This window comes from Berghia stephanieae, chromosome 3 (assembly GCF_034508935.2).
Source record: "Berghia stephanieae isolate SIO BIC M18660-M18661 chromosome 3, UCSD_Bste_1.3, whole genome shotgun sequence".
Taxonomy (NCBI): Eukaryota; Metazoa; Mollusca; class Gastropoda; order Nudibranchia; family Aeolidiidae; genus Berghia; species Berghia stephanieae.
The window spans coordinates 9,663,449-9,687,874 of NC_088362.1; the positions used below are offsets into that span (position 1 = coordinate 9,663,449).

Below are 24,426 nucleotides of genomic sequence, written 5' to 3' on the forward strand. Positions count from 1 at the left end.
GTCATCGTGAAGAATGTATTTTTATCTTTCAGAATAAAAAAGTTCCACGGCGTAATCTGTTCAGAGTTTTGATGGTGGATTCTACCGCGAAAGTAAAGGTCTTCAATCTAAAATAATCATGGCTAATACTGAGGTAAACATTATTTTAAAATCATTCAGTGAGTCTTAAAGAAATTGATTGAAACACATTTCACCTAGATTTTCATGATATCAGATGATGTTGTATCAATAATTGATTCCGAAAGTGGAAGAGGGAACCGGTAGATCACATCTCATTTCATTCATGAAGACGAAGAAGAAAATGTTCGGATTTTTAAAGAAAATTACTAATGACGACGGTATATGTTTTAGAGAAGAGGATATTCTATTGGGCTTCATTTTATTTAGGACCATATTTTTGGGAGGCCTTCCGAAAGCTCCTACATCCCCAATATTCTTGTTCTAGACAGTAGGGGGAAAACTTTTTTTCTCATGTTCTAGGGTTTGGAGGGGGGAGAATTTAAAATAAAAAAAGTTTCCCCCTCCGAAACCCCCCGCCAGAACATTATAAAAAACAAGGGGCCCAAAACAATTCTGGAGATGTAGGAGCTTTCGGAAATCCTCCGAAAAAAGGAAAAATAATCCCCTTTCAGACATGCTGTGGATCTGTGAAAGTGAAACTATGGAAGTCCTTCCAATTTTCTCTCTGGTCTGAGGTACTTTGTGACAACACAATGTGGGCAGAGTGTGGACCTGATAGAAGAAGAAGGGTTCATTGGAAATTCTGTTTTTCCCATAATCAGAGTGACCAGACTGTAGAGGGTTGTCGCCTGTCTAAACACCATCAGAAAAAATCAGACCTGTTGTAAATTGTAAATCTTCAGATAATTCACAAATGTCAGTAGATAACCAAAGCAGTGGTCATATTAGGAAATTTTAAACTTTCATGTTTTATAAAATAGTCTATTTTAACAAATTAATTGAATTACTTTTTGTACTTTGTATTGAAGCTTGTGCGGCTATGGTATGACTATGACACGCGCTTTCGGATTGGAATTGGAAGGACCTGGGTTCGAGCCTCGCGCTCAGCGCATAGTTGAGTCCTTGGAAAAGGCTCTTTACTGACATTGTCTCACCGTAGTCAGGTATAAAATGAGTACCTGGCTGTTAACTGCGTTGTCTTTGTCCGAAAAATTGTAATATCGCCTAACAGTGAACAGGCGTCATGTCCCGTTCTACATGTTAAATGTTGCTGTTGACCAGGGACCCCTTGTAAAGTGCTTTGAGCACGTTTAGTGGATATTGCTCTATATTAAAAAAAAAAAAAATCTCAACTAACTTTATTCTACAACAAGGGGGACAATTAGTAATTGAGTTACATGAGCCAAATAACGAAAAAGTATTTTTTGTAATATTTTAAACTTTCATTTCAACTTTGAAAAAAAGCTGGGTCCTTGTTTTCAATTGTATTGTCAAAACTGGTGACAACAACCCAGGAATAGACGTCTGGAGGGTCCTCTTTTGCCAATCACACTCAACATAGGCATAAATAAATCGAAGTGGCTAGCCGTACTTAAGTACGCCTAGACTGGCAGGCTAGCCGTCATTAAGTACGGCTAGACCGTCAGGCTAGCCGTACTTAAGTATGGGGGACAAAGGAGTCTGGCCGTACTTTTTTGACCCCCGGTCGTGTTAAAGGTCACATCCGGTAAGTCGACCGTGGCGCCACCGCCACGCTCGAGCTTTCAGTTTCATTGTTTCAATTCATTTCGACTGTGACTCTCGTCAGGCTAGCATCGACTAAATAAAAAGCTACAAAATAAAAATGGCCATCGCTGTTGGGGATAGTTTTTCATCCTACGAACAACTCATAAATGCTGTCAAGCAATTGGAAGGTGAAACGAACGTAATTTTTATACGGCAGGATTCAGTAAAGGTAAGCGTTTTATTTCCTTTTATTTTTATTTTTTTTCTTGGCCAAGGCTAGATATACAGAGATAGCCTCTTACTAAAAAAATTCGAGAGATATGATGACTTTGACATCAATCCTGATGAATGAGAATGTAATTGCGATGTAATATTTACAACACGCCTTACCAGCTGGCGTGTGTTTAATAGGCTCTGCATTCCAATGTGATTTTTATGGATTAATCCTTGTGATTTTACTTCTCTTCTTCTACTTATTGACCTATTTTTATTGATTGCGTGTCTTGGCAGTGGTAGTATGTTAAATTAGACCTCGAGATTAGTATTAGTGAGCAGTAGTGGGAGTGTGACTCAAATTGTAACCCACCTTGCCCTTTTGATCGAGGATAAAATAAGACTTTGGTAATGGTAAATCAATATTCTTTTCGAGCAAGTAATGAGTTGATAAAAATGGCCTATATAACGGATGGTAGGTACTTTGGTAAAAAATTCAAATTGGATTGAGCTCAATGAAACCTACATCATATTAAAGTGCTTTTCAACACGATTCTCATGATACCAAAATTGTGAAAATCAGATAAGCAGTAGTCTACTGAGTAGAAAAGTTATGTTAGTTTTAAAGGCTGAAAAATGGTCTTCTATTTGCCTTTGTTATTTGGACTTTGTGACCTGAAAAGTTTTGCATTTCCGGTAGTAACCACCATTTGGATTTCAAAACTCGTCTAAAATGGCTGCTAATATTTGAGTAAGGATTTTGCTGAAACGAATTTCATGGATGCGGTATACAACTTTGCCCTGAATTTCATTTTATATAAAAGTTAAGATGTTGTATAACGAGCCAGCATGAAATTTTGATTTACCCAGTTCTAATCTTTTAATTATCATTGATTGGTTTTTAATTTGAAAACGCTTGTTGGGATGTGATGTCTAAACTTTATTTATGCCAAATATAGCAGTCTAGCATCTAATTCAACAAATATTTCCTCTTCTTACATCTGCAGACTAAAATTCCAAGCCTGAAGGATACTCTGATATATGACAGGGTATTATTTGCCTGTAAGCAAGGGCGGGAGAGGAAACCTGAGGGTAAAGGCCAAAGAAAAATTCAGAGGTAAGTTTTAACTAACTATTTCTCCCAATAGCTTCTGGTTTCCGCTTCCCAAGATTTTTTTGGTTACCTATTTGAGAGAGTTTGTATAACCGTAACCTTGCCAAACATTCCAGGAATTTGAATTAGTGTTCAATTTTATTTCCAGAGTGCAACAGTATTAATTTGTTGTAATATGAATATACATAGGTAACCTATTGAAATACAGTCCTGGTCGGTAAATTGGTACGGCTGAGTTCCGGACAAATCTTGTCAAATTTTTGTGACTAGCAATTGTACTTCTAATGAAAGATGTGTTCGCTGCTTTAAAAAAAATATTTTTGGTTTCATTTCTTCGTTTTCTCATCCATTCTCAAGGGATGTCTCAATAAGGCGTCTGTCCCAATTAAGTGGCACCCCTGATACCAAATTGGACTGTTGTTCCTGATAGTTCCTGATACTGTATAATTTTTGAGGAATTTTTCTCACTAGTCCTTGTTAGGAAATTTTAGCGGTTGTCTTCGACTGACACCTTGTTTTATCAGGCCTGTAAATTCTCAGCCATTTGGCTGATTTCAGACTTTTGCATGATTTTCCAGAAACAGACTTTTAATCTCAGCCTTGATACCTATTTTTGTTATTTTGAACGCAAAACAAACGAATTCCCCCCCCCCCACCCCCGTTTAGTTCTCATCTTATTTCGTTTTATTTTCTCTCTATTGTTCTTTATTAAAATATATTGCCATACGTCATATCAGGAAAACCCGAAAATAAGATAATTTCGTTCCCTGGACTTTACCGTTCGTGATCTCGTGCTGAACCACGGAAGCTGATCTACTGGTCTGAAATCAGCTAATATTTTATTATAGTTATAGAGTGGCTGATTTCGCTGGGATTTCAGCCACTGTGACCTCACCAGGCCATAACCCGACTCGGCCAAGGTTGCGCATTGAATCATGGGACGGTGTGAAAGTGAGAGTTGCGGTTCCGGTAAAACTTTGTTTACAAACATTTCCAAGTAATCCTGCCCAGTTTTTGACTTTATCCATCTTTGATGATCAGAATTTCATTCTAAAGGAGTAAGCTCACAACTATATCGTTCTATTATCTTACAATTTTCAAGCGTTCATACGTTGATACGATCTTTATTCATTAAAATGCTTGAGACTTTCGTCGACCGCAATGCCGATATTAAGGCAATCGATGCGTCTGGATTTTATGTTACAAAAAGTTTTTTTTTTTTGGGGGGGGGGTGGGGTCATGCGAACATATGGCTGACATTTTTCAGCCTTTTCGCAAATTGTGCATTTACAGGCTTGTTTTATAGAAAGTTAGTTTTGATGCTATGACAACTATTTTTCATAATAGAGGTTATCCTCTCTTTATATTGAAATTACCACGATGTCATTTTGCTTTCCCAGGTCTGTTAAACTTGGCTGCTCAGCCCAAATACGAGCTGTCTTGAAGGAGGTCAGCGGGACTTGGTCGTTAATTCTGACCAAGGTAATTCTTGCTCATGACACCCGTACTCCATCGAAAGAGGTAGGTGCATTGTGTTTATTTCTTCCATTAGTAGGTACAGTCCATGTTGCCTTTAACCAAAGGGTATGGATAACAATAATTAGCAGACAGATTTCGATACAGTCTTGTAACAACACAATTGGTGTGCTTGAATCCGAAACATGCCAAATGGATGTCTGCATAGTCTGTCCCACAAGAGACAATTTATAACGATTTAAAATGGCATTTCGCCCCTGTATTCATAAGGTACCACATGTTTAAGGCACAGTGTCTTGACAGATTGAAGATGAGTTTTGAACCATATACAAAATTTTACCTCATTCTACAGTCCGCTGAAATTTTTTTTTAAAAATTACCCGCGGCTTATATACAGAAAGTTTTATTTTGTCTCGCTATCTTCAAGTTGTAAATTATGCGAGCGGGTGAACGTTGGTTTAGACATCTTTATTATTTTTGTAAAACATAGTGTTTTGAGTATGGTTCATCTTTAATTTATTTTCTTTTTTTTTTCTTCTTTCTTTTGTTCCTCAGGCTCTCGCTGTATTTCCGGAGTCGAGACAGATTGAAAAGACGCCTGGAATGGAGCTTCTCCTTGGGTGTCCCAGTGTTTCTGCCAAGGACATTGTTAAAGTAGTACAACACGAACAGGGAAGGACTGTTTTAACAAAAGACGTGTATAATTTCAGGCAGAAACACCTGGGCCCCAAGGCATCAGATTCGTCTTCTGTGGAGTCTACTCTCAAGTCCATTGTGGACAGTGGTGGAAGAGTAGACTTCACTATGGACTTGGAGGGACACTTGGTGTATTTGTCTTATGTGACAAAGGACATGATGGCACTGGCCAATATGTTTGGCGAGGTTCTTGTAATGGATATCACTTACAAGACAAATATTTATCTTTTGCCTTTGTTGACTGTTATGTGCATCGACAACAATGGAAAAGGCAATCCAATCTTCCATTCTTTCCTTGCAACAGAGGAGCAGGGAGTGCTGGTCAAAGCGTTGGAGTTTTTTAAAACAACCTTTGATTCAACGCGCACTTCCTGCTTTTTTGTTGACAAAGATTTTTCGGAGATTGGGGCCCTTTCCCTTGTTTTCCCTGAAAAACCCCGTATTGTTTGTGCCTTTCATATTGCTACTGCTGTGAGGAAAGCTCTTTGCAATAAAGGACTTTCTTCACAGCAGGCAAAAACAATTAAGGGCCTTTTCATGGAGATGAAAGATGCCTTAACAGTCGAAGAGTATTTGTGTTTGAAGACTAAGCTGACTGAAGTAAGCAGTCAGCCTATTGTCAGTTATTTTGAGGCAAACTGGTTCAATAAGACTGAGCTTTGGGCGGCTCACAGGCAGGTTGGAGTGGGAAAGCTTCACGTGACTACTACCAACCACTGTGAGTCATATCACCAAAAGATCCAGTCGGTCCTTTGTTCCAGTTTGCCTCTGAATGATTGTTTGACTGCCTTGCTGCAGTTGGATCTTGATTTATTGTCTAGGTTTAGTTACCACAATCTAAAAAATTTGTGTACTAAACCTATGACTTATGGCCATGACTTGATTTTATATGATATTAGTAAAGATATTACGCCTTTTGCTGCCAACCTTGTTGGTGAGCAGTACCACCTTTTTCAGAAGGTAGCTTACTCTGTCCGTCAACATTCTGTTGATTCTTCGGACTATGTTATTTCTTACAACTCTGATGAGTATGTCGTTTCTCCGTCTGCCTGTTCTTGTTCCTTTTTTGTTAACTTTGACCTTCCCTGTCGGCATATTTTCTTTTTACGCAACTCTTTGTCTTTGCCTCTTTATCAGTGTGTGCCCACTGGTCACCGGTTCAAACCCCGTCTTTTGGATGCTGGAGTTCATTTTCCTGGTTATTTGTCTTCCTCTGTCTGTAGTTCTCGTCGGTTGGGCAGGACCCCTGAAGAAAAATACAAAACTGTTGAGCTCTTATCCAAGAGAATCAGTTCATTCATGTCTCTGTTGGGAGATCGGGACTTTGAAGACAAGTATCTTCAATTGTCCAGTCTCTTTTCTTCGTGGACAGGTGATGGCTCGTCCCAACCTCTAGTTTCTTCTTTTGATGCTGTATAGTAACTGAATTATGCTAGGTGAATATTTGTTTGATTATTTTTCTTATTCTCTATGTCCATGGCTTGCAATTGCTTGCAAATTATTCAATTTTGTTTTTATTTTGTTTGTTTTGATGCACCTTGAACTTGCTGTTTGGTAGCATGTTCTGTTGGTGTACGAAAATTACAAGTTATTATATAAATAAAGTATTCGTAACTTTTTATTTGTTGTCCGATTTTAATCATTTAAAGACTGTTGTTCATGGTTTGACAATCTGTATTTGTTCAATTCAAAATAACAGCAGTTTTCTGCAGTTGAAATTTTAGTTTGGGATACCTACTATATTAGCCACTGAGACCCTACCACCAGTGTTATTATACACTGAGTCCCTACAACCAGTGTTATTGAGGCCCTACCACCATTGTTGTTAGCCACTGGGACCCTACCACCAGTGTTGTTAGCAACTGAGACCCTACCACCAGAGCTATTACTATTAGCCACTGAGACCCTACCACCAGTGTTGTTAGCCACTGAGACCCTACCACCAGTGTTGTTAGCCACTGAGACCCTACCACCAGCGCTATTACTATTAGCTGCTGAGTCCCTACCACCAGTGCTATACGCCACTGAGACCCTACCACCGGTGCTATTAGCCGCTGAGTCCCTACCACCAGTGCTATTAGCCACTGAGACCCTACCACCAGTGTTATTAACCACTGAGTCCCTGCCACCAATGTTATTATCCACTGAGGCCCTACCATCAGTGCTATTAGCCACTGAGACCCTACCATCAGTGCTATTAGCCACTGAAACCCCACCACCAGTGTTGTTCGCCACTGAGTCCCTACAACCAGTGTTATTGAGTCCCTACGACCAGCGCTATTAGCCGCTGAGGCCCTACCACCAGTGTTGTTAGCCACTGAGACCCTACCATCAGTGCTATTAACCACTGAGTTTGAGTCCCTCCCTAACATCAGTGTTATTAACCACTGAGTCCCTACCACCCGTGCTATTAGCCACCAAGTCTCTACCACCAGTGTTATTAACCACTGTCCCTGCCACCAGTGTTATTATCCACTGAGTCCCTACCACCTGTGTTGTTAGCCACTGAGTCCCTACCACCAGCGCTATTACTATTAGCCGCTGAGTCCCTACCGCCAATGCTATTAGCCACTGAGATCCTACCACCAGTGCTATTAGCCACTGAGACCCTACCACCAGTGTTATTATCCACTGAAACCCTACCACCAGTGTTATTGAGGCCCTACCACCAGTGCTATTAGCCACTGAGACCCTACCATCAGTGCTATTAGCCACTGAAACCCCACCACCAGTGTTGTTAGCCACTGAGTCCCTACAACCAGTGTTATTGAGTCCCTACGACCAGCGCTATTAGCCGCTGAGGCCCTACCACCAGTGTTGTTAGCCACTGAGACCCTACCATCAGTGCTATTAACCACTGAGTCTGAGTCCCTCCCTACCATCAGTGCTATTAACCACTGAGTTTGAGTCCCTCCCTAACATCAGTGTTATTAACCACTGAGTCCCTACCACCCGTGCTATTAGCCACTGAGACCCTACCATCAGTGTTATTAACCACTGAGTCCCTGCCACCAGTGTTATTAACCACTGAGTCCCTACAACCAGTGTTATTGAGGCCCTACCACCAGTGTTGTTAGCCACTGAGTCCCTACCACCAGCGCTATTACTATTAGCCGCTGAGTCCCTACCACCAATGCTATTAGCCACTGAGACCCTACCACCAGTGCTATTAGCCACTGAGACCCTACCATCAGTGTTATTAACCACTGAGTCCCTGCCACCAGTGTTATTAACCACTGAGTCCCTACAACCAGTGTTATTGAGGCCCTACCACCAGTGTTGTTAGCCACTGAGACTCTACCACCAGCGCTATAAGCCGCTGAGTCCCTACCACCAGTGCTATTAGCCACTGAGACCCTACCACCAGTGTTATTATCCACTGAGTCCCTACAACCAGTGTTATTATCCACTGAGTCCCTACCACCTGTGTTGTTAGCCACTGAGTCCCTACCACCAGCGCTATTACTATTAGCCGCTGAGTCCCTACCACCAATGCTATTAGCCACTGAGATCCTACCACCAGTGCTATTACTATTAGCCACTGAGTCCCTACCACCAGTGTTATTATCCACTGAGTCCCTACAACCAGTGTTATTGAGGCCCTACCATCAGTGCTATTAGCCACTGAGACCCTACCATCAGTGCTATTAGCCACTGAAACCCCACCACCAGTGTTGTTAGCCACTGAGTCCCTACAACCAGTGTTATTGAGTCCCTACGACCAGCGCTATTAGCCGCTGAGGCCCTACCACCAGTGTTGTTAGCCACTGAGACCCTACCATCAGTGCTATTAACCACTGAGTCTGAGTCTCTCCCTAACATCAGTGTTATTAACCACTGAGTCCCTACCACCCGCGCTATTAGCCACCGAGTCCCTACCACCAGTGTTGTTATTAACCACTGAGTCCCTGCCACCAGTGTTATTATCCACTGAGTCCCTACAACCAGTTATTGAGTCCCTACCACCAGCGTTATTATTCATTGAGTCCCTACCACCAGCGTTATTATTCATTGAGTCCCTACCACCAGCGTTATTATTCATTGAGTCCCTACCACCAGTGTTAATATTCATTGACCCTACCACTAGCGTTATTGAGTCACTACCACCAGTGTTTTTAGCCATCAAGACCCTACCACCAGGCTATTCGCCACTGAGACCCTACCACCAGCGTCATTATTCATTGAGTCCCTACCGCCCTACCCATCCTTAAAAGTACAGCTAACCTAGCAATCTACAGACATTAAGTACGGCTAACCTGCCAGTCTGGTCGTCATTAAGTACGTCTAGACTGGCAGGCTAGCCGTACTTAAGTACGCCTAGACTGGCAGGCTAGCCGTCATTAAGTACGGCTAGCCTTTTCCTAAATAAATTGTCCTGCTATTCATTGGGGGAACTGCACAGTGAAACTCCCTCTCCTCCAGTACCTGGTATAAAAGCAATATTATAAAGACATAGTTGGTGACAAAAGCACTGCTTTAAAAACATTTGATTTCCACTACTTTACTTTAAACATATTTGATTACTCAACTCTGTTGGCTTATAATTGCGCATAAGAAAGGCGTTCTCAAGAACAACTACTCACACTAACAACTGTTGTTTGCTACATCACAGAGGTTCAAGTGTACTGTTATAAAATAATTTAGTATATGAATCTAATGAAAAGAAATTTATACATGAGTCAAAAATCTCATTACAAATTTTTTTCTCGAACATTTTGACAAGCCGTATAGCATTTTTTCCTTTCAACATGTAATTCAGTACTTAGGCTTAGAGGCTACTACGGATTTTATCCATATCGGTTAGCAAACTCACAATTGTGGAGTAATATCTCTCAAGCCTGTGTATCTTGTATTGTAAGCTAATTAAAATTTTCATACTGGATAAAATTCTTTTAGATCAGATGGCCAGATCCCATGGCCGCATCCTCCCGGAAAGCAGAGTGAATGTTGTAGTGACACAAAAATTATGAGATAGAGCGAATCAATACTTTGAATATAGATAGAATGCGCTTGGCCAAGGAGTTCACAACATTGCCATCCGGAAGTATAACGGACCAACACACAAACTCTGTGTAACCATGAACTTTTATAGTCTGGTTAATACAGTTTAGTGAGAACAACTCACAAACGGGGATGGCAAAAACAATAACAAAGGCCTGAGTGACGTCATCTGCATACTATCTATATAAATTGTTTACAAAATTCAATTGATTAGCAATTTGTGTTCTTAAACAGCTAGAAATGTTCAGATTTTTACTTATATTGAAATATTCAGCATAGGTTACCAAAGTTTACATTTACGAACTGTTTATTCACCAACAATGTCCAAGTTCACACATTTCAGAATTCCTGGTGCCCACGCAGGTGACACCAAACTTTAATTTGCTCAGAATTTTTTTTTTAAAAATCAAAGTTTAAAACACAAAACCCGAGCAAGATTAATGTCTCCAATCAATTTACAAACACTTTCTTTCATAATTAATAATAAATTAGTATTTTGAAATTTGGCAGAAACTCCCATACCCCATTATTCACTCTAAAAACAACCAAAAATGTTGATTTTTTAATTTTTTGTAAATTTTACCAGTTTCCTAGACCTAATTGAACAAATTCGTTGTCAAAGCTTCCCTGATATAGAATTAGGCTGCGGTTATTCCGAGTCGACTCTGAATAACTGTCTACGGTTATTCAGAGTCGGGGAGTCCACTCTGAATAACTGTAGACAGTTGACTCTGAATAACTGTCTACAGTTATTCAGAGTCGGGGAGTCGACTCTGAATAACTGTAGACAGTTATGAGTGATGAACTTCCAGTTACCAACCACACGGTTTTTCTGGGTTTTTTTCTTCTCTCCCACCTCTGTCCTACGGGAAAAAATCGTTTTACTTTTTGGTATTTTCTTGTCTCTTCTGTCATGGCAGTTTTTTTGCATCGGTGATTTGCATTGCGGCCGCAAAATTTGCAATTTTTGCAAATTGTCGAGATTTTGAAAAAAAAAAATTAAAAAAAATATAGTGGGGACCGCGGATTTCTGGGATTTGTTTTTTGTCATGTCAAACATTTTCTGCTCAGTGGTAGTTCAGGGGGGAAAAACAATAATATGCCTTCTATCATTTTTTGACACCTCTGCTCAGTTGCATGAATTTTGGTGACACTCCTTTATTTATGACGTTAGTCTAGACACGATGGCGCCAAATGTCAAAGGCAGCACAAGACACATGGTGACCATGAATGAGAAGATGATCGAAAGGGAAGGGGATGGAGCAAATGGGTGTAAATATTTGTGTACTTTTTAGCTGTGTAACATTCATTTGGTGATTTTATAAGGTTTATAAGCGTGTCTTTTTTTTTCTTCCTTTTTAAGTTTTGTTTTGTTTTTGTTTGATTGTTCTGAATTTGTTAATATTAATAGAATTCATTACAACTTGTGTCTGATTATAAAACAATTTAAAAAAATAAAAATCAATTCATTAATTCTCTCTCTCTCAGCCACCCTTCTATCTTCATATTATGTTTAGTTTATAGATATCATTTGGTAATAGAGAGATAATAAGTTAGGCTGATCGATTTAAGAAATGATTGTTTATAAGCTAATTTAAATTTGCTTTGTTGATGGAATATGTTTTGCAATTGATTAAAGATTCTTATTTATAAGCGACTGAAGTTGAAAAATCGCCAAGTTTTAAGAATTTGGCACTAAAATTGCCAAAGTCACAAAATAACCGTAGTAAACTGGTATCAAATTGAAAGAAACTCATCTCGCAAGAACTCAACTCGATAATTCGATAGGCTACTCGGCTCTAAATATCTGTACACATGGTTATCCAGGGTCGACTCTGAATAACCATCTACAGTTATCCAGAGTCGACTCTGAATAACTGCCTACAGTTATCCAGAGTCGACTCTGAATAACCACTTCGTAGAATTAAGTTTCTTTTCTCACATCGGTGATACGAAAATAACATATCATATACAGGAAATAACTTATAAACAAAGATGGAAATGATTTTTTAAATTAAGTCTCATGATGATTGGCAATATTATTGGTGGGTAATGTTATGACCCAGAAGCCAGGATAACCCGACAAGGGACGAATCCAATATGCTGGGTCATAACAATGAAATGTTAATAACATCACTCCGTTGCAGTTAATTATACATTGACGATTCACCAACTGGCGTCATCCGTTGCAAAGAGAGGAAATGAGAGAAAGAGAGAACTATATTTAATCTAATTTAAACCTTTTTGGATGAAAATTCCAATTATTGCACAAATTTCTGTGTTTTCAACTGCATTATTAAGTTGTAAAGGATTCAGATTAGAGTTTTCCTGTAGTTTAAGAATTTGTTTAATAGTAATAGTTAAGAGCCTCTTGTAACATCTTCCAGATCCTGATCCTTGGTCGGTATGGGTAGGTTTGAGTTTGGAACTCATGTTTTAAAATCTAGAATAACTTATTGGTTACTGTTAAATATAGTTTCACCTGACTGATTTCATATATTATTATTTTACCTCTTGCTCAGGAAAATCCAGAAACTGAAACCACCACAACTGAGCCAGATTCCCCTGATGTTCACTTTGAACCAATTGTCAAGTTGTCTTTAGTAGAAACAAAGACTTTAGAAGAAAATGAAGATATCCTTTTACAATTGTAAGTCACTACCAATTTCCAAAAAGTACAAGTCCATTTTGATATGTCTTTGATTTGAGTATAAGAATGTGCCAAAAGGTCGTCTCTATGAAGTTCGAGTTCGCCACAAAAATACTCCAATGGTAAGGTTTTTTTAAAAAAGAGTTACATTATATAGCTTTCTAAGGTGCCAAAATGGGGGTCAAGTTTATCCTATGTCAACGCTTTTTTGAGAAACTATTTCTACTCTTTTATTGGAGGCTAGATCATTGGTTTTAAATTATTATTTTTTATTATTCGGCTGATAGAAATTGCTGAAAAATATTTTTTCAGTTAGTTTTTTCCAAATAACTTATTATTGGAGTATTTTTGTGGTGACCATCATGAAAATGAGCTTTTTGCACAGCCTCATATATATATTACATCCATCCATTAAAAAAAAAAAAAATACAGTTCCTGTATTGAGACCTGCTACAAGTTTTTGATTTGACCAGTTTGCGGCATCGAATCAGGTTGTATGAGGGGCATGTTTGAGTTTGAGTAAAATGAGTTGTTTCTTTTTTTGTTTTGTTTTTTTTTCCCCTCCAAATAAATGGTTTTCAGCCAAAATTTTAGATGATAGAGTGAAAGTTGTTTTACTCGGAATGATATTTTGACCCACACATGTTTTTAAATTTACACTTCATATTGACATTTAAAATTATTTCTTTTAAAATGTATTATATTTCAGAAGGTAATTTTTTTTATTGCATGTGAAGATCTGTTTTGATTTATATTGTTTGTTTCTTTTTTAAAGTTGGAAAATGGGTAGGTTAGAGGGAGCATTTAAAAAAATAATTTTGTAAACTTAGCCAGTTGCAACACGACTGTTAAATGATCCTGAATGCTTTGAGTTCAAAATACAATTCTAATACAACCAATTCACAAAGTATTTCATTTTTTTGGGTAATTTTTTTCAATAATGTTATTTTTCACCTCACTTTCAGGAGAGCCAGATTATTTAGATTAGATTCAGAATCAGATCCAAAGGAGTGGAAGGAGAGAGGCGTTGGAGAGTGCCGTATTCTCAAACACAAAGAAACTGGATATATACGTATACTGATGCGTAGGGACAAGACATTGAAAATTTGTGCTAACCACTATAGTAAGTGTGTTGAAAAAGTTTTATGCTTTCTTGTTTAGCTTCACATTGTTTACATTCATAAACTGTGTGGCCCACTTTCAATATCTCCCTGACACATAATAAAAACTTTAAAAAACAAACTAGACCACATACAAACTGATGTCTTTCAGTTCAGTGAGTGGAGAGAGACTGCTCTATGTTTATGACAAAATTTGTAAAAGTACTGTTTTTAATTTTCGTGCTCAATATATATCAGATTTGCACAATTATAACAATGTTACCCAGCACGAGAAATCATCATCATCATTGCCTTTTTCACCCTGGGTCAGGGTATAGGCCACAGACAAACAGTTTCCATCCTTCTCTATCCTGAGCTAACATTTTTATGTCGTTCCCTGTCTTATCACTTCTCTGTATATCAGCTTCATTAATTCTTCTCCATGTTCCTCGTGGCCTTCCCCTTGATCATCTGCCCTGATGGTTCCACTCCAATACTGGTATTGGAGTCATAGTGGAGTCATTCTTTCTGAGGGTGTATCCAATCCACCTCCATCGTCTTCTTCCTATTTCCTCTCTCACTGGTTTCTGCTGAATTCTTTTCCATACTTCATTTTTAAATCTATTCATCCATTTTATTCTGAGTAGCATACGCATGCACCTGTTTACGAAGATCTGTACCCTCCTTATACATGCCTGTGATGCATTCCAAGTTTCACATCCATACAGTAGGACAGACTTCACGTTTGAGTTGAAAAGTCTTAGCTTTAGTCGAAGGGAGATAATTTTGGTTCTCCAAACTCTGTTCAAAGAGAAATGATTTGATTCAAATTTGAAATCTGACCACTACTCTTTTTGTCTGATAAGATGTCTCAAAGATAAACATTCAATGAATTTAAATATGAGCATTGAGATGGCAGTCGTCTCCGACTTCTACTTATGGTTTGACCTTTGAAATGTATCTGCAACCAGGTCAGAAAATCATACCACTCTGTGAATTAAAGCCTGATCTTGCTGCAGCCACTTAAAAATAAGTTGTCTTTCCTGATTCTGTAAAGTGATGTCTTTGAGAGGTTCAATTCACTGCTCTTTTTTTTTCTTCATTCCAAGGCATTATCAACAAGATGCAAAAGAGAAAAAGTATTGCATTTATATGACACTTCGCTGTAAACACATGCTATACAATAAAAAAAAAAACAAAAAAAAACTAAGATGTTCTGAGGATGGAATATCACCATACAAACTGTGAAACTTGGGCAGTCCATTTCTACTGCAGCTTAGGGAGGACATTGTCCTCTTTATGTTAGCTTAGAATTGTAACCAAAAACATTACAGGGCTGATTTGAGAATTTTAATCTGATTTTCCTGTATAATCCAATTATTTTACCCGTATGTGGAGACTGGTTTTATTTGAACTTTTTGCTTTTCAATGTGAAATAATGTCTTGCCTTCAGTGCATTGTTACAATTGCATTCCTATCAAAGCTATTTATAATTTTCTGATAACTTCATTTCTAATTTGGTCCAATTTCTAGCACACTTTAAGAAAATAAAAAGCTATACTAAAAGTTTGCTTTCATCTTTGGCACAATAGATTTCAGTAGTTAAATAAAATGATTTTTAAATGAAGAAATTTGCTTTCACTTGTTCTGTATTGCATTGTGGTCCGAAAGATCACGGGTTAGAGCCCCACTTGACTTTAATGCCCAATCTGCTGACTTTGGACAACACATGTGATTTCTTTTGACATTAGATGTTTGTTTAATCGCCTATAATCCTGTAATGCCTAGGTGATTGCATCTTACATGTCGCTCGAAAGGGTATATCATATCTTTAATATTTGTTGATGTAACGGAAGGTTTTTTTTTTTTAATCTAATGTCGGGGAAAAAATGATTTACAGGGTCTGCAAAGTAACTGATGGAAGCCTCGTCATTTTCACAATTTTTTTAATTTTAGAAACTCAGAAATGTGCAGTTACCATATTATTATTTCTATAATGCAGATTCTATAAGTTCAATTATGGGGGTTAGAATGTTAAGTGGATACAACACTTCTCTTTTACTAAATGGATTTCTTAACCTGGAAGTCATACAATAGTATAAATGTCTTATGAAATATACCCGTAAAGCATATATTCTTTCTCATCCCCCCAGTTAAACCAGATATGGAATTGAAGCCAAACTGTGGTAGTGATCGTGCATGGCTGTGGTCCACATCAGCTGATTTTGCAGACGAAGAATCTAAAGAAGAGGTCCTTGCTATAAAGTTCGGAAATGCAGACAGTGAGTATTGGTTAAAAGTTGTTTTTTGTTCACCAATTGAATGTAAATCTTTTACATGCACATACTTTTCTGTATATGCAGATTTTATTTTCGATTTTTAAAATCAAGAGCTGAATAAAAGGGTGGAAAGGAGAAACGCTCTAGAACCAAAGGTCCATTCCCTGACGATTATTGCCAAAGCAAAAGCCATCAGAGAAAATACCATAACAAAGCATCTGAGAGATATCGTTGGCCATAAAAGAGGAATCAGTAGAGGAGGTTTTCCCTATACTTTATCTGGACTGTGCTAATATCAATGATAGTTTTTCATCAATTGTCCTCTAACATTAGGGGTTAATGTTGTAAAATGGGGCTTTATGGCAATTGTTAAAAAAAAACAACAAAATTCACTGTTTTTCACCATCAGCTTTGAGTGTTGATATGACTTAAATATTTAGAAAAGAGCTTTTGTAGGATTTTCCCTAGTTTTTTATTTTTTTCTTCATACATAATGATGCAATGTTGACTTTTGTTTTTAAAATCTTTATTTGACAGATGCTCAGAAGTTTAAGAGTGTATTTGAGGAGTCAAAAAAAGCAATGAAAAATATACGTGAAGAGAAATCAACAGAAGCAAGTAAGTTTATGGATAACCCATTCTAACCCCTCCTCTCCCAAATCTTTGAAAAAAAGATATAGATAAGACAGTGATGCCAAAACTCCGGTTTCACCGGAAAAAACTCCGGTCTGGAGCAAAAAATTCCGGGCTCCTGGCAACTTCCGTCAAATTCCAGTGAGGTCAATTTGTTCCAAGGATACCCCCCTCCAATCACCACATCATCATCATTGCCACGAGTATTACAACCATCATCACTACCACTACTACTGCAACCACCACCACATCATCATCACTACCACTACTACCACAACCACCACCACCACCACATCATCAGTACCACAACTACTACTACTACAACCACCACCACCACCATATCATCACTACCACTACCACAACTACCATCACTATTATAACCACCACCACATCATCATCACTACCACTACTACTGCAACCACCACCACATCATCATCACTACCACTACTACCACAACCACCACCACCACCACATCATCAGTACCACAACTACTACTACTACAACCACCACCACCACCATATCATCATCACTACCACAACTACCATCACTATTATAACCACCACCACATCATCATCACTACCACTACTACAACCACCACCACATCATCAGCACTACTACTACTACTACAACCACCACAACCAAATCGTCATCACTACCACTACTACTGCAACCACCACTACCACATCATCATCAATACCACTACTACTACAACCACCAGTATCACATCATCACTACCACTACAATCAGCACTACCACATCATCATCACGACCTCTACTACTACAACCACCACCACATCATCATCACTACCACTACTACTACAACCACCACCAACACCATTACATCATCAATACCACTACTACTGCAACCACAACCACCACATCATCATCACTGCAACTACCACTACTACTACAACCACCACTACAACATCGCTACCACTACTACTACAACCACCACCACCACCAATCATCACTACCACTACTACTGCAACCACAACCACCACATCATCATCACTGCAACTACCACTACTACTACAACCACCACTACAACATCGCTACCACTACTACAACAACCACCACCACATCATCACCATCACTACTACTACAACAACCACCACCATCACATCATCACTACCACTGCTACTACAACCACCACCACCACATCATTATCACTACAACTACTACTACAACCACATCATCATCACTACAACTACTACTACTACTACTACTACTACTACTACTACTACTACTACAACCACCACTACATCATCATCATCACTACCACAAACTACTACAACCATCAGCACAATCATCACGAGCACTACTACTACAACCACCACATCATCACTACCACTACTACTACAACCACCACCACATCATCATTACCACTACTACTACAACCACCACCACATTATCATCACTACCACCACTACCACAATATCATCACTACCATTTGTACCGCCATCAACAACACTACCACCACACATCATTATCATCACGACCACAACTACTACAACCACTGTACCACCACCACATCATCATCATTACAACTACTACTTCAACCACCACCACCACCATATCTCATCACTACTACTACTACAACAACAACCACTATCACATCTTCATCATTACTACAACCACCAACACCACATTACCACCAATACTAATACTAAAATCTCTACCATTAGGTTTTGGCGCTTTACTTCATTTGAAATAAGGAAACTTTGGGATTGTATTTGGCATTGTGTTTATTTATCATAATATAATTCTAATCAGTTATCTATTTAGAACTATACGATATGTAAACACACTATCATTCCAATTCCTTTTATTGTGTGCGGAAATTCCTCTTTCGGCATTGCAATTCCTACGAGTGGTGTCTGAAACTCTTGTGAGCCAAATTTAAAGGTGGCGTCTCTGGATAAGACAAAAAATAGCAAAGCAAACACACACACACACACACACATATATATATATATATACAGTGTATGTATGTATTTATATGTGTGTGTGTGTATGTATGTATTTATATGTATGAGTTGGAGATATGGGCAAATTTTGGCACATTTCGGCACCCCAAGATTCTAATCATACAAGAGCAAACTACTTAAATAAACAATTCAATAATGATAATAATAAAACAACTAATTATTCTTCAGAAACCAATATGAATATCTTGATGATTTAGTGTCAGTAGAAAAAAGGATGATTGGAAATCAAAATATTTAGTTGAGAAAAAAACGGAACCGGCGCTTAGAACTGACCAATAGTCACTCCACAACAGTGGGGCTATTGGTCAGTACTGTCCAACAGGCACCAGCGATATTGGGTCACTACCGACCAAAAGCCACTTCGTTTAGTGAAACAGTGCTGATAATTTTCCTCTGCTTTACGGAAATCCACGAGTCTGAGGAGAAATTTACTCCTTTTAGAAAATTACATTTCCCCCCAATCAAATGTACTGACAGTTAAGAGACATGATGTATGATAGAGCAAATAGGTGCAGTTTCCCCTTCTCCAGAAGTTAGCCAGAGTATCAATGATAGTTTATCATCTAATAACTCCAAAAGTGGGGGTTTGTGCAATAAAAATGGTGCTTAAAGGCAATCGTTCAAAATTTTCCTCCTATATCACTTTTTGTCAACATCAGCACTGCTGAATGTTAATGGGTTATTAGGTGAAGATGCAAGATATTATAGGGGTTTTAAAGATTAAAACATTTCACACTGGAGTGAAAAGTGGGTTATATTAAGTTTGGGGGAGGAGAAATCAGAATCCTTTTTTTCTTTTTCTAATTGTGTGTTAGTTTGTTTTAAGGTTTTAACCTTGTTCTGCTGGCATTAAAAGGTTGAAGGTCATTTGCAGGGTTTAAATTGAATTACACGCAGTGGTTAACTTATTACAAACTTTTAAAAATCAACAAGAACCTTTCCCCTGATTTTAGTCACCGTCACGTAACCTACACCAAAGGGTATTCCAATCAGGGGTGGGGTGAGGAGTTTGGTAGGGGATGAAAGATTGGTCATTTTTTGGTTTGTTTATTTGGGCTTTTGTTGTTGAAAATATCAAAATACAGATGTGAACCCTGCGCTGTGTGATTAGGGTTATTAGGAATCAAAAACATCCACGTGCCAGGGATGTAAATCTTTCAGAATTATTAGGATTTCCTATTTTTCACACATTTTCTAGCTTCCCCAAACTATTTAAATATTTCTCAATACCTCACTACCAACAACTCGTGTGATAAGAGATACTAGAGAATTTGTAGTGTGTATCCATTTCCAATGCACTGAAACACTTATTAACACTACTGTTGTGTCAGTTATATATTATACGTGTATTTAACCATTCAACTTATTTCCACGACAGCTTCCGAATTTTAATTCGGAAGTACTAAGGATTGATAGCGTTCGAATTTCCGAATTTTCCTAATTATAATTCGGAACTAGTTTCACGTCTGTTGTGTAAACAAGGAGGGTTATTTTTAGTTTACCGGAAGCAAAACATGGGATCAGAATCGAAAGTAGAAGATGGTGGGTGCACATCGAGTATTGATGACTGAGCTCTGAAGTTGTTGTTACACTTTCTTCCTAAGGCTCAGTTGGAATTTATTTCTGTTTCTGTAAGTAATTACTGTGTGGTGCAATCCATTTCAGTCATAATAAGTCGGAAGATACATTTCCCTTAGCCTTGGTCTTTGTGAGAAATGTCTATGGGGTCTCATTTCTGGCTGAGACTACGATGAACTTTTGACTGTGGTGGGGGAAAAAAAAATCAAATTTGTTTGTTCTCATTGAAAGCTACACCAATAAAGTAAAAGGCTTTTAAACACGATTCTAAACCTAATAATGTAGTATTGGAATTGTAATGTACTCTAATTGCCTTTGTTATTAGCAGAAGGGTTTGGGACCTGAGAAAATGATAAATATCGGAAAGTGACCATCTTTCCAATTTCAAAATTGGCCTTAGTAATAATATGGCTGTTGAAATTTGAGTAAGAGTTTTTATTATTGTCAGATTCATTTAGTCATTGGAGGTAATATTTTGACCTGAATTTAATTTTAATGTAAAAAATTAGATGTTGGATTATGTGCAGTGAAAATAAGTTAAGAATTGCAAAATTCTGATTTTTTTCATTATCCCAAACTAATTTAACCCTGTTTAATCCATAAAGATAAGGATAAGATTTACTAAATGGGCACTGATTTAAGCATTAAAATCCATCCAAAAACAAAATAATCTGGATTTTATTCTGAGAGTTAACACTCAAAAGTCCTAAAAATCTTCTCATAATCGCAAGGCCATTTATCACCTCATTCCTGGAGTGTCACTGGAGTTTTCCGAAATAGGTACCTACTGAGATGGTCGATGTAGACTATTGAATTGAGTTCGCAGAATTTCAGAATTTTTTTCAAGTTTGCATTTACATCCCTGACGTGCAGATAGTTTCTAAAATCAGATGAATGATCAATCACTTCGTTATTTATATGAGTACATTTCTGTCTCTGAAGTCCATTGTTTACACCACATCAATGGTTTTTGTCTCTGCTTATTCTTTTTTAAAATAATGAAAATCGTCAAGGTTGAGAAAACAACATCTGACTTGATGTACACTACTAGGCAGTGCCATACTAAATGAATAGGGAAAGTCTGTGTCAAGCCTGTGCTGTGGGTGGGCACTTTTTTAACAGACAGTCTCAAGGTCAGGACTTAAGGCTGCGCCTCAAGGGAAACTGGCATAGTGGATGCCCCTCTTAAGATTCTTTCATCATTTTTATTATTTTTCAATAAAAATAATTATCACTCTTTTCCAGAAAACGAAACAAAGGCAACCAACGGAGAGAAAGAGGAAAGCTCAAAAGATCAAGAAACAACAGAGAATTCACAAGAAGGAGATTCTGATGACAGGCCAGAGGCTGATCAACTAAGCGGACAGTTGAAAGAATTATCTGTTAAAGAAGGATGAGGTTGTGTCAAACTTGATGTTACGACATCTTAGCTTTCTGTCACGTTGGCTTCCCTACTAAATAATTGAAAAGGTTGTAATGCATTTCATATTCTGAAGCATGGAAGTAATGCAATTACATTGTTCGAATATTTTGACGTAGTTTGATAGGCACTATTCTAATTCCAAATTGTATTCCAGAGCAGTATCAGAAGACATTATGTTCAGTCCAGAACCTGATGATTATTTCATAGTTTTTCTATAAAATTGTTGGTGATAATGAGATGTAAATGTTGGGCTGTAGAATTTTGAAAACAAACGTTATCTTTATACCATGGGCCATAGCAGTTGCAATTTTGGATGATGTGTTACTTCTCTGTTTATTATTAACTTAATGATCCTCTTTCCCTCTGACACTAGAACACAGATGACTTTAGCTTTTTCTGACAATTTGTTACCTTGTTGGATATGTGCTTGGTCATGGTTTTATGTTCAGAAGTCCTGCCTGGTGATAAACTCTAGTTTCCCCCCGAAATCATTATCATATTTACAATTTAATGAGTCAAACAATACAGCTGATGTATAAGTGTTTGCTGCATGGTGGATAGAGTCGTTCTATCCAGTATCTCTCTGGGGATGAGATGACTTGGTTTCGTCCATGATTTGGTTGCTGTTAAATTTACAACCGATCTGAATGAGTTTTTTTCTATTGGAGAAGGCGTTTCTCATTAATCATCTGTAATTTGATATATTGAGTGGTGGAAATAATTAATCTCAGTACATTCAGGCATCTTCTTGTTGGAAAGATCTATGGTTAATCTTGGGCATGTGTGGATCGATCGACTTTTGCATTTTTACTTGGGTGTTTCTGGTCCAATCGTGCAAGCACTGATAGGCCCTTAAAATCTTCTCAAAATTTACTGATCTTTTATGAGATTCACACTTCCCTTTTCTTTGGCACATAGGTATTTGATCTGAATTAGTGAGTATGTATGGGTGTGGATTTTATTTTGTCCTAAATAGTAGTAGCAGCTCGAAATTATAGTATGATAATAAGAATTAGTATTTTACATTTTATTTATTTATTTATTTATTTGCTTTGAGGTGCGAGATTAGGATAATTAGTATCAAACTATAATCTTGCATTGATCTTGTAGCATGAGAAGGAAGTTTTTAAAATTGACTTTCCTGTGCTTATTACAATTTCTTTTTCCAGTTAAAATTATGTCATACCACAGCTGGTGACATATAAATAAGCATGTCATCTCTTGATTCTCAGTGCTTAATTTAGAGTAGAATGATGCTGGTCTCTGCTTATGAAGACTTGCTTACTTGAATTTAAAAAAAATAAAATTGGAGATGCCAGTAAGAAAGTACATAATCACTACATTTAGTTTTATAAATATTGATTTTCATTCAGGAGGATTAATTATAATTGCAAAGTCCTAAATGTTCCCACTTTTCATTTTTAACAGTTTATTGAGTTCTGGGGTTGGAGCCGAAAATTTGTCGTTTTATGACATTTTTGAAGGAATTGTAAGCAAGATTATGAACTGTTTCTTTTTTTCTTTATCACCAGTATTTAGAATCCAAGAGGTGCTGAACTCTGAATCGAATCAACTTGTTTCTACTGCTATTTATCTTCTTTCTTGTCTGAGGCACATAAGTGGCCAAAACTCGTGGTCAACTTGTAATTTCTAAAAACCAAAACTTATGCTTTGAAGGATAAAATGGTGACGCTTTAAATATGAAATAATGTAGGAAGTGCTAAATATTGGGAGTTAATCCAATCTTCAGCAAAACATTTTTAATTTATGGCTTCGTTGTCTGAAGACGTGCTTGATTCTATACAGTCATTGTATATTTGAGGCATTACCTATTACTATTCACAACTGCTCAAGGCTTCTCAAAGCCTCTTTGTTGCCCTGTTCTGGATTTTAAACTGCTGTATTTTCTGACCTCGAAAAATTGCATGAACTTGAACTGCTCAATGCCAGCCAACAACTTTTAATTATATTATGCCAGTAAGTTTTATGTCATGTCATTGATCAATGATCAAGAGCTGGGCATAGAGGAGGGTGGACTTCTAATAAATTGATGACTACCTGTTGTTGATATATTTTAGATAGAACGGTCTGTTGCGCTGGAACGTAACTCGTCTTGATTGTGTTTTCCTGCTAGAAATCAAGGTGCGAATTCTGTAAATTGTGTGCTCTCATTGTTTCTTGAGCATGCTTTTGTATATACCATGTTTTAACATTTCTATTCTATACTACAGGTAAGTATAGTTGTAAATAAATTTTACTATTGTGCATTAGACATTGTTTTGTTCAGTATTTCCTTATTTTGCTATTATTGGTCAATGACTTTGCTTCAACTGGGTGGAGTTCCTGACCTCCCATAGTGGACAGGGGGGTCCATACTGTGTCTTCTATTCCCCTTATATGTTTTCCAACATGCTTTCTGTCTTTGTCTTGGAATGAGATTACTTGGTTTTGTCCTGGCCCTGGCCGGAGTATTAGCTGGGAGGGAAACAGTCAAATGCATAGTTATTGTTTTCGGAGATGATATTTTTTTCCTTGTAAATCATCTCTCTGTTATGTATTATTATATAATTTGTTATTTTGAATTTATAA

General features: G+C 37.7%; 2 protein-coding genes across 3 annotated transcripts; both read left to right on the plus strand.

Moving 5' to 3' along the window:
* The first annotated feature begins 6 nt into the window (after window positions 1-6).
* Window positions 7-24,109, plus strand: LOC144967129 (ran-specific GTPase-activating protein-like). 2 transcript variants are annotated; one of them, XM_078903979.1, is made up of 6 exons: window positions 7-133; window positions 12,709-12,836; window positions 13,802-13,959; window positions 16,090-16,218; window positions 16,753-16,903; window positions 18,772-23,143. In XM_078903979.1, the coding sequence occupies exons 1-5, from the start codon at window positions 119-121 to the stop codon at window positions 16,857-16,859; spliced, it is 537 nt and encodes a 178-aa protein (XP_078760105.1). In that variant the 5' UTR covers window positions 7-118; the 3' UTR covers window positions 16,860-16,903; window positions 18,772-23,143. The 2 variants fall into 2 exon arrangements, with proteins under 2 accessions (XP_078760105.1, XP_078760104.1); XM_078903978.1 differs by having other exon boundaries at window positions 8-133; window positions 16,753-16,833; window positions 21,660-24,109.
* Window positions 1,730-6,806, plus strand: LOC144967127 (zinc finger SWIM domain-containing protein 3-like). The gene is made up of 4 exons (XM_078903973.1): window positions 1,730-1,915; window positions 2,907-3,016; window positions 4,414-4,534; window positions 5,045-6,806. The coding sequence occupies exons 1-4, from the start codon at window positions 1,805-1,807 to the stop codon at window positions 6,602-6,604; spliced, it is 1,902 nt and encodes a 633-aa protein (XP_078760099.1). The 5' UTR covers window positions 1,730-1,804; the 3' UTR covers window positions 6,605-6,806.
* Window positions 24,110-24,426: the final 317 nt, after the last annotated feature.

Coding starts and splice junctions, on each gene's coding strand:
- LOC144967129 (XM_078903978.1), top strand. Junction 13,960..16,089: donor AATTTGTGCTAACCACTATA/GTAAGTGTGTTG, acceptor TCATCCCCCCAG/TTAAACCAGATATGGAATTG. Junction 16,834..21,659: donor AGAGAAATCAACAGAAGCAA/GTAAGTTTATGG, acceptor ACTCTTTTCCAG/AAAACGAAACAAAGGCAACC.
- LOC144967127 (XM_078903973.1), top strand. CDS start 1,805: ATGGCCATCGCTGTTGGGGATAGTTTTTCATCCTACGAACAACTCATA. Junction 1,916..2,906: donor TACGGCAGGATTCAGTAAAG/GTAAGCGTTTTA, acceptor TTACATCTGCAG/ACTAAAATTCCAAGCCTGAA. Junction 3,017..4,413: donor GGCCAAAGAAAAATTCAGAG/GTAAGTTTTAAC, acceptor TTGCTTTCCCAG/GTCTGTTAAACTTGGCTGCT.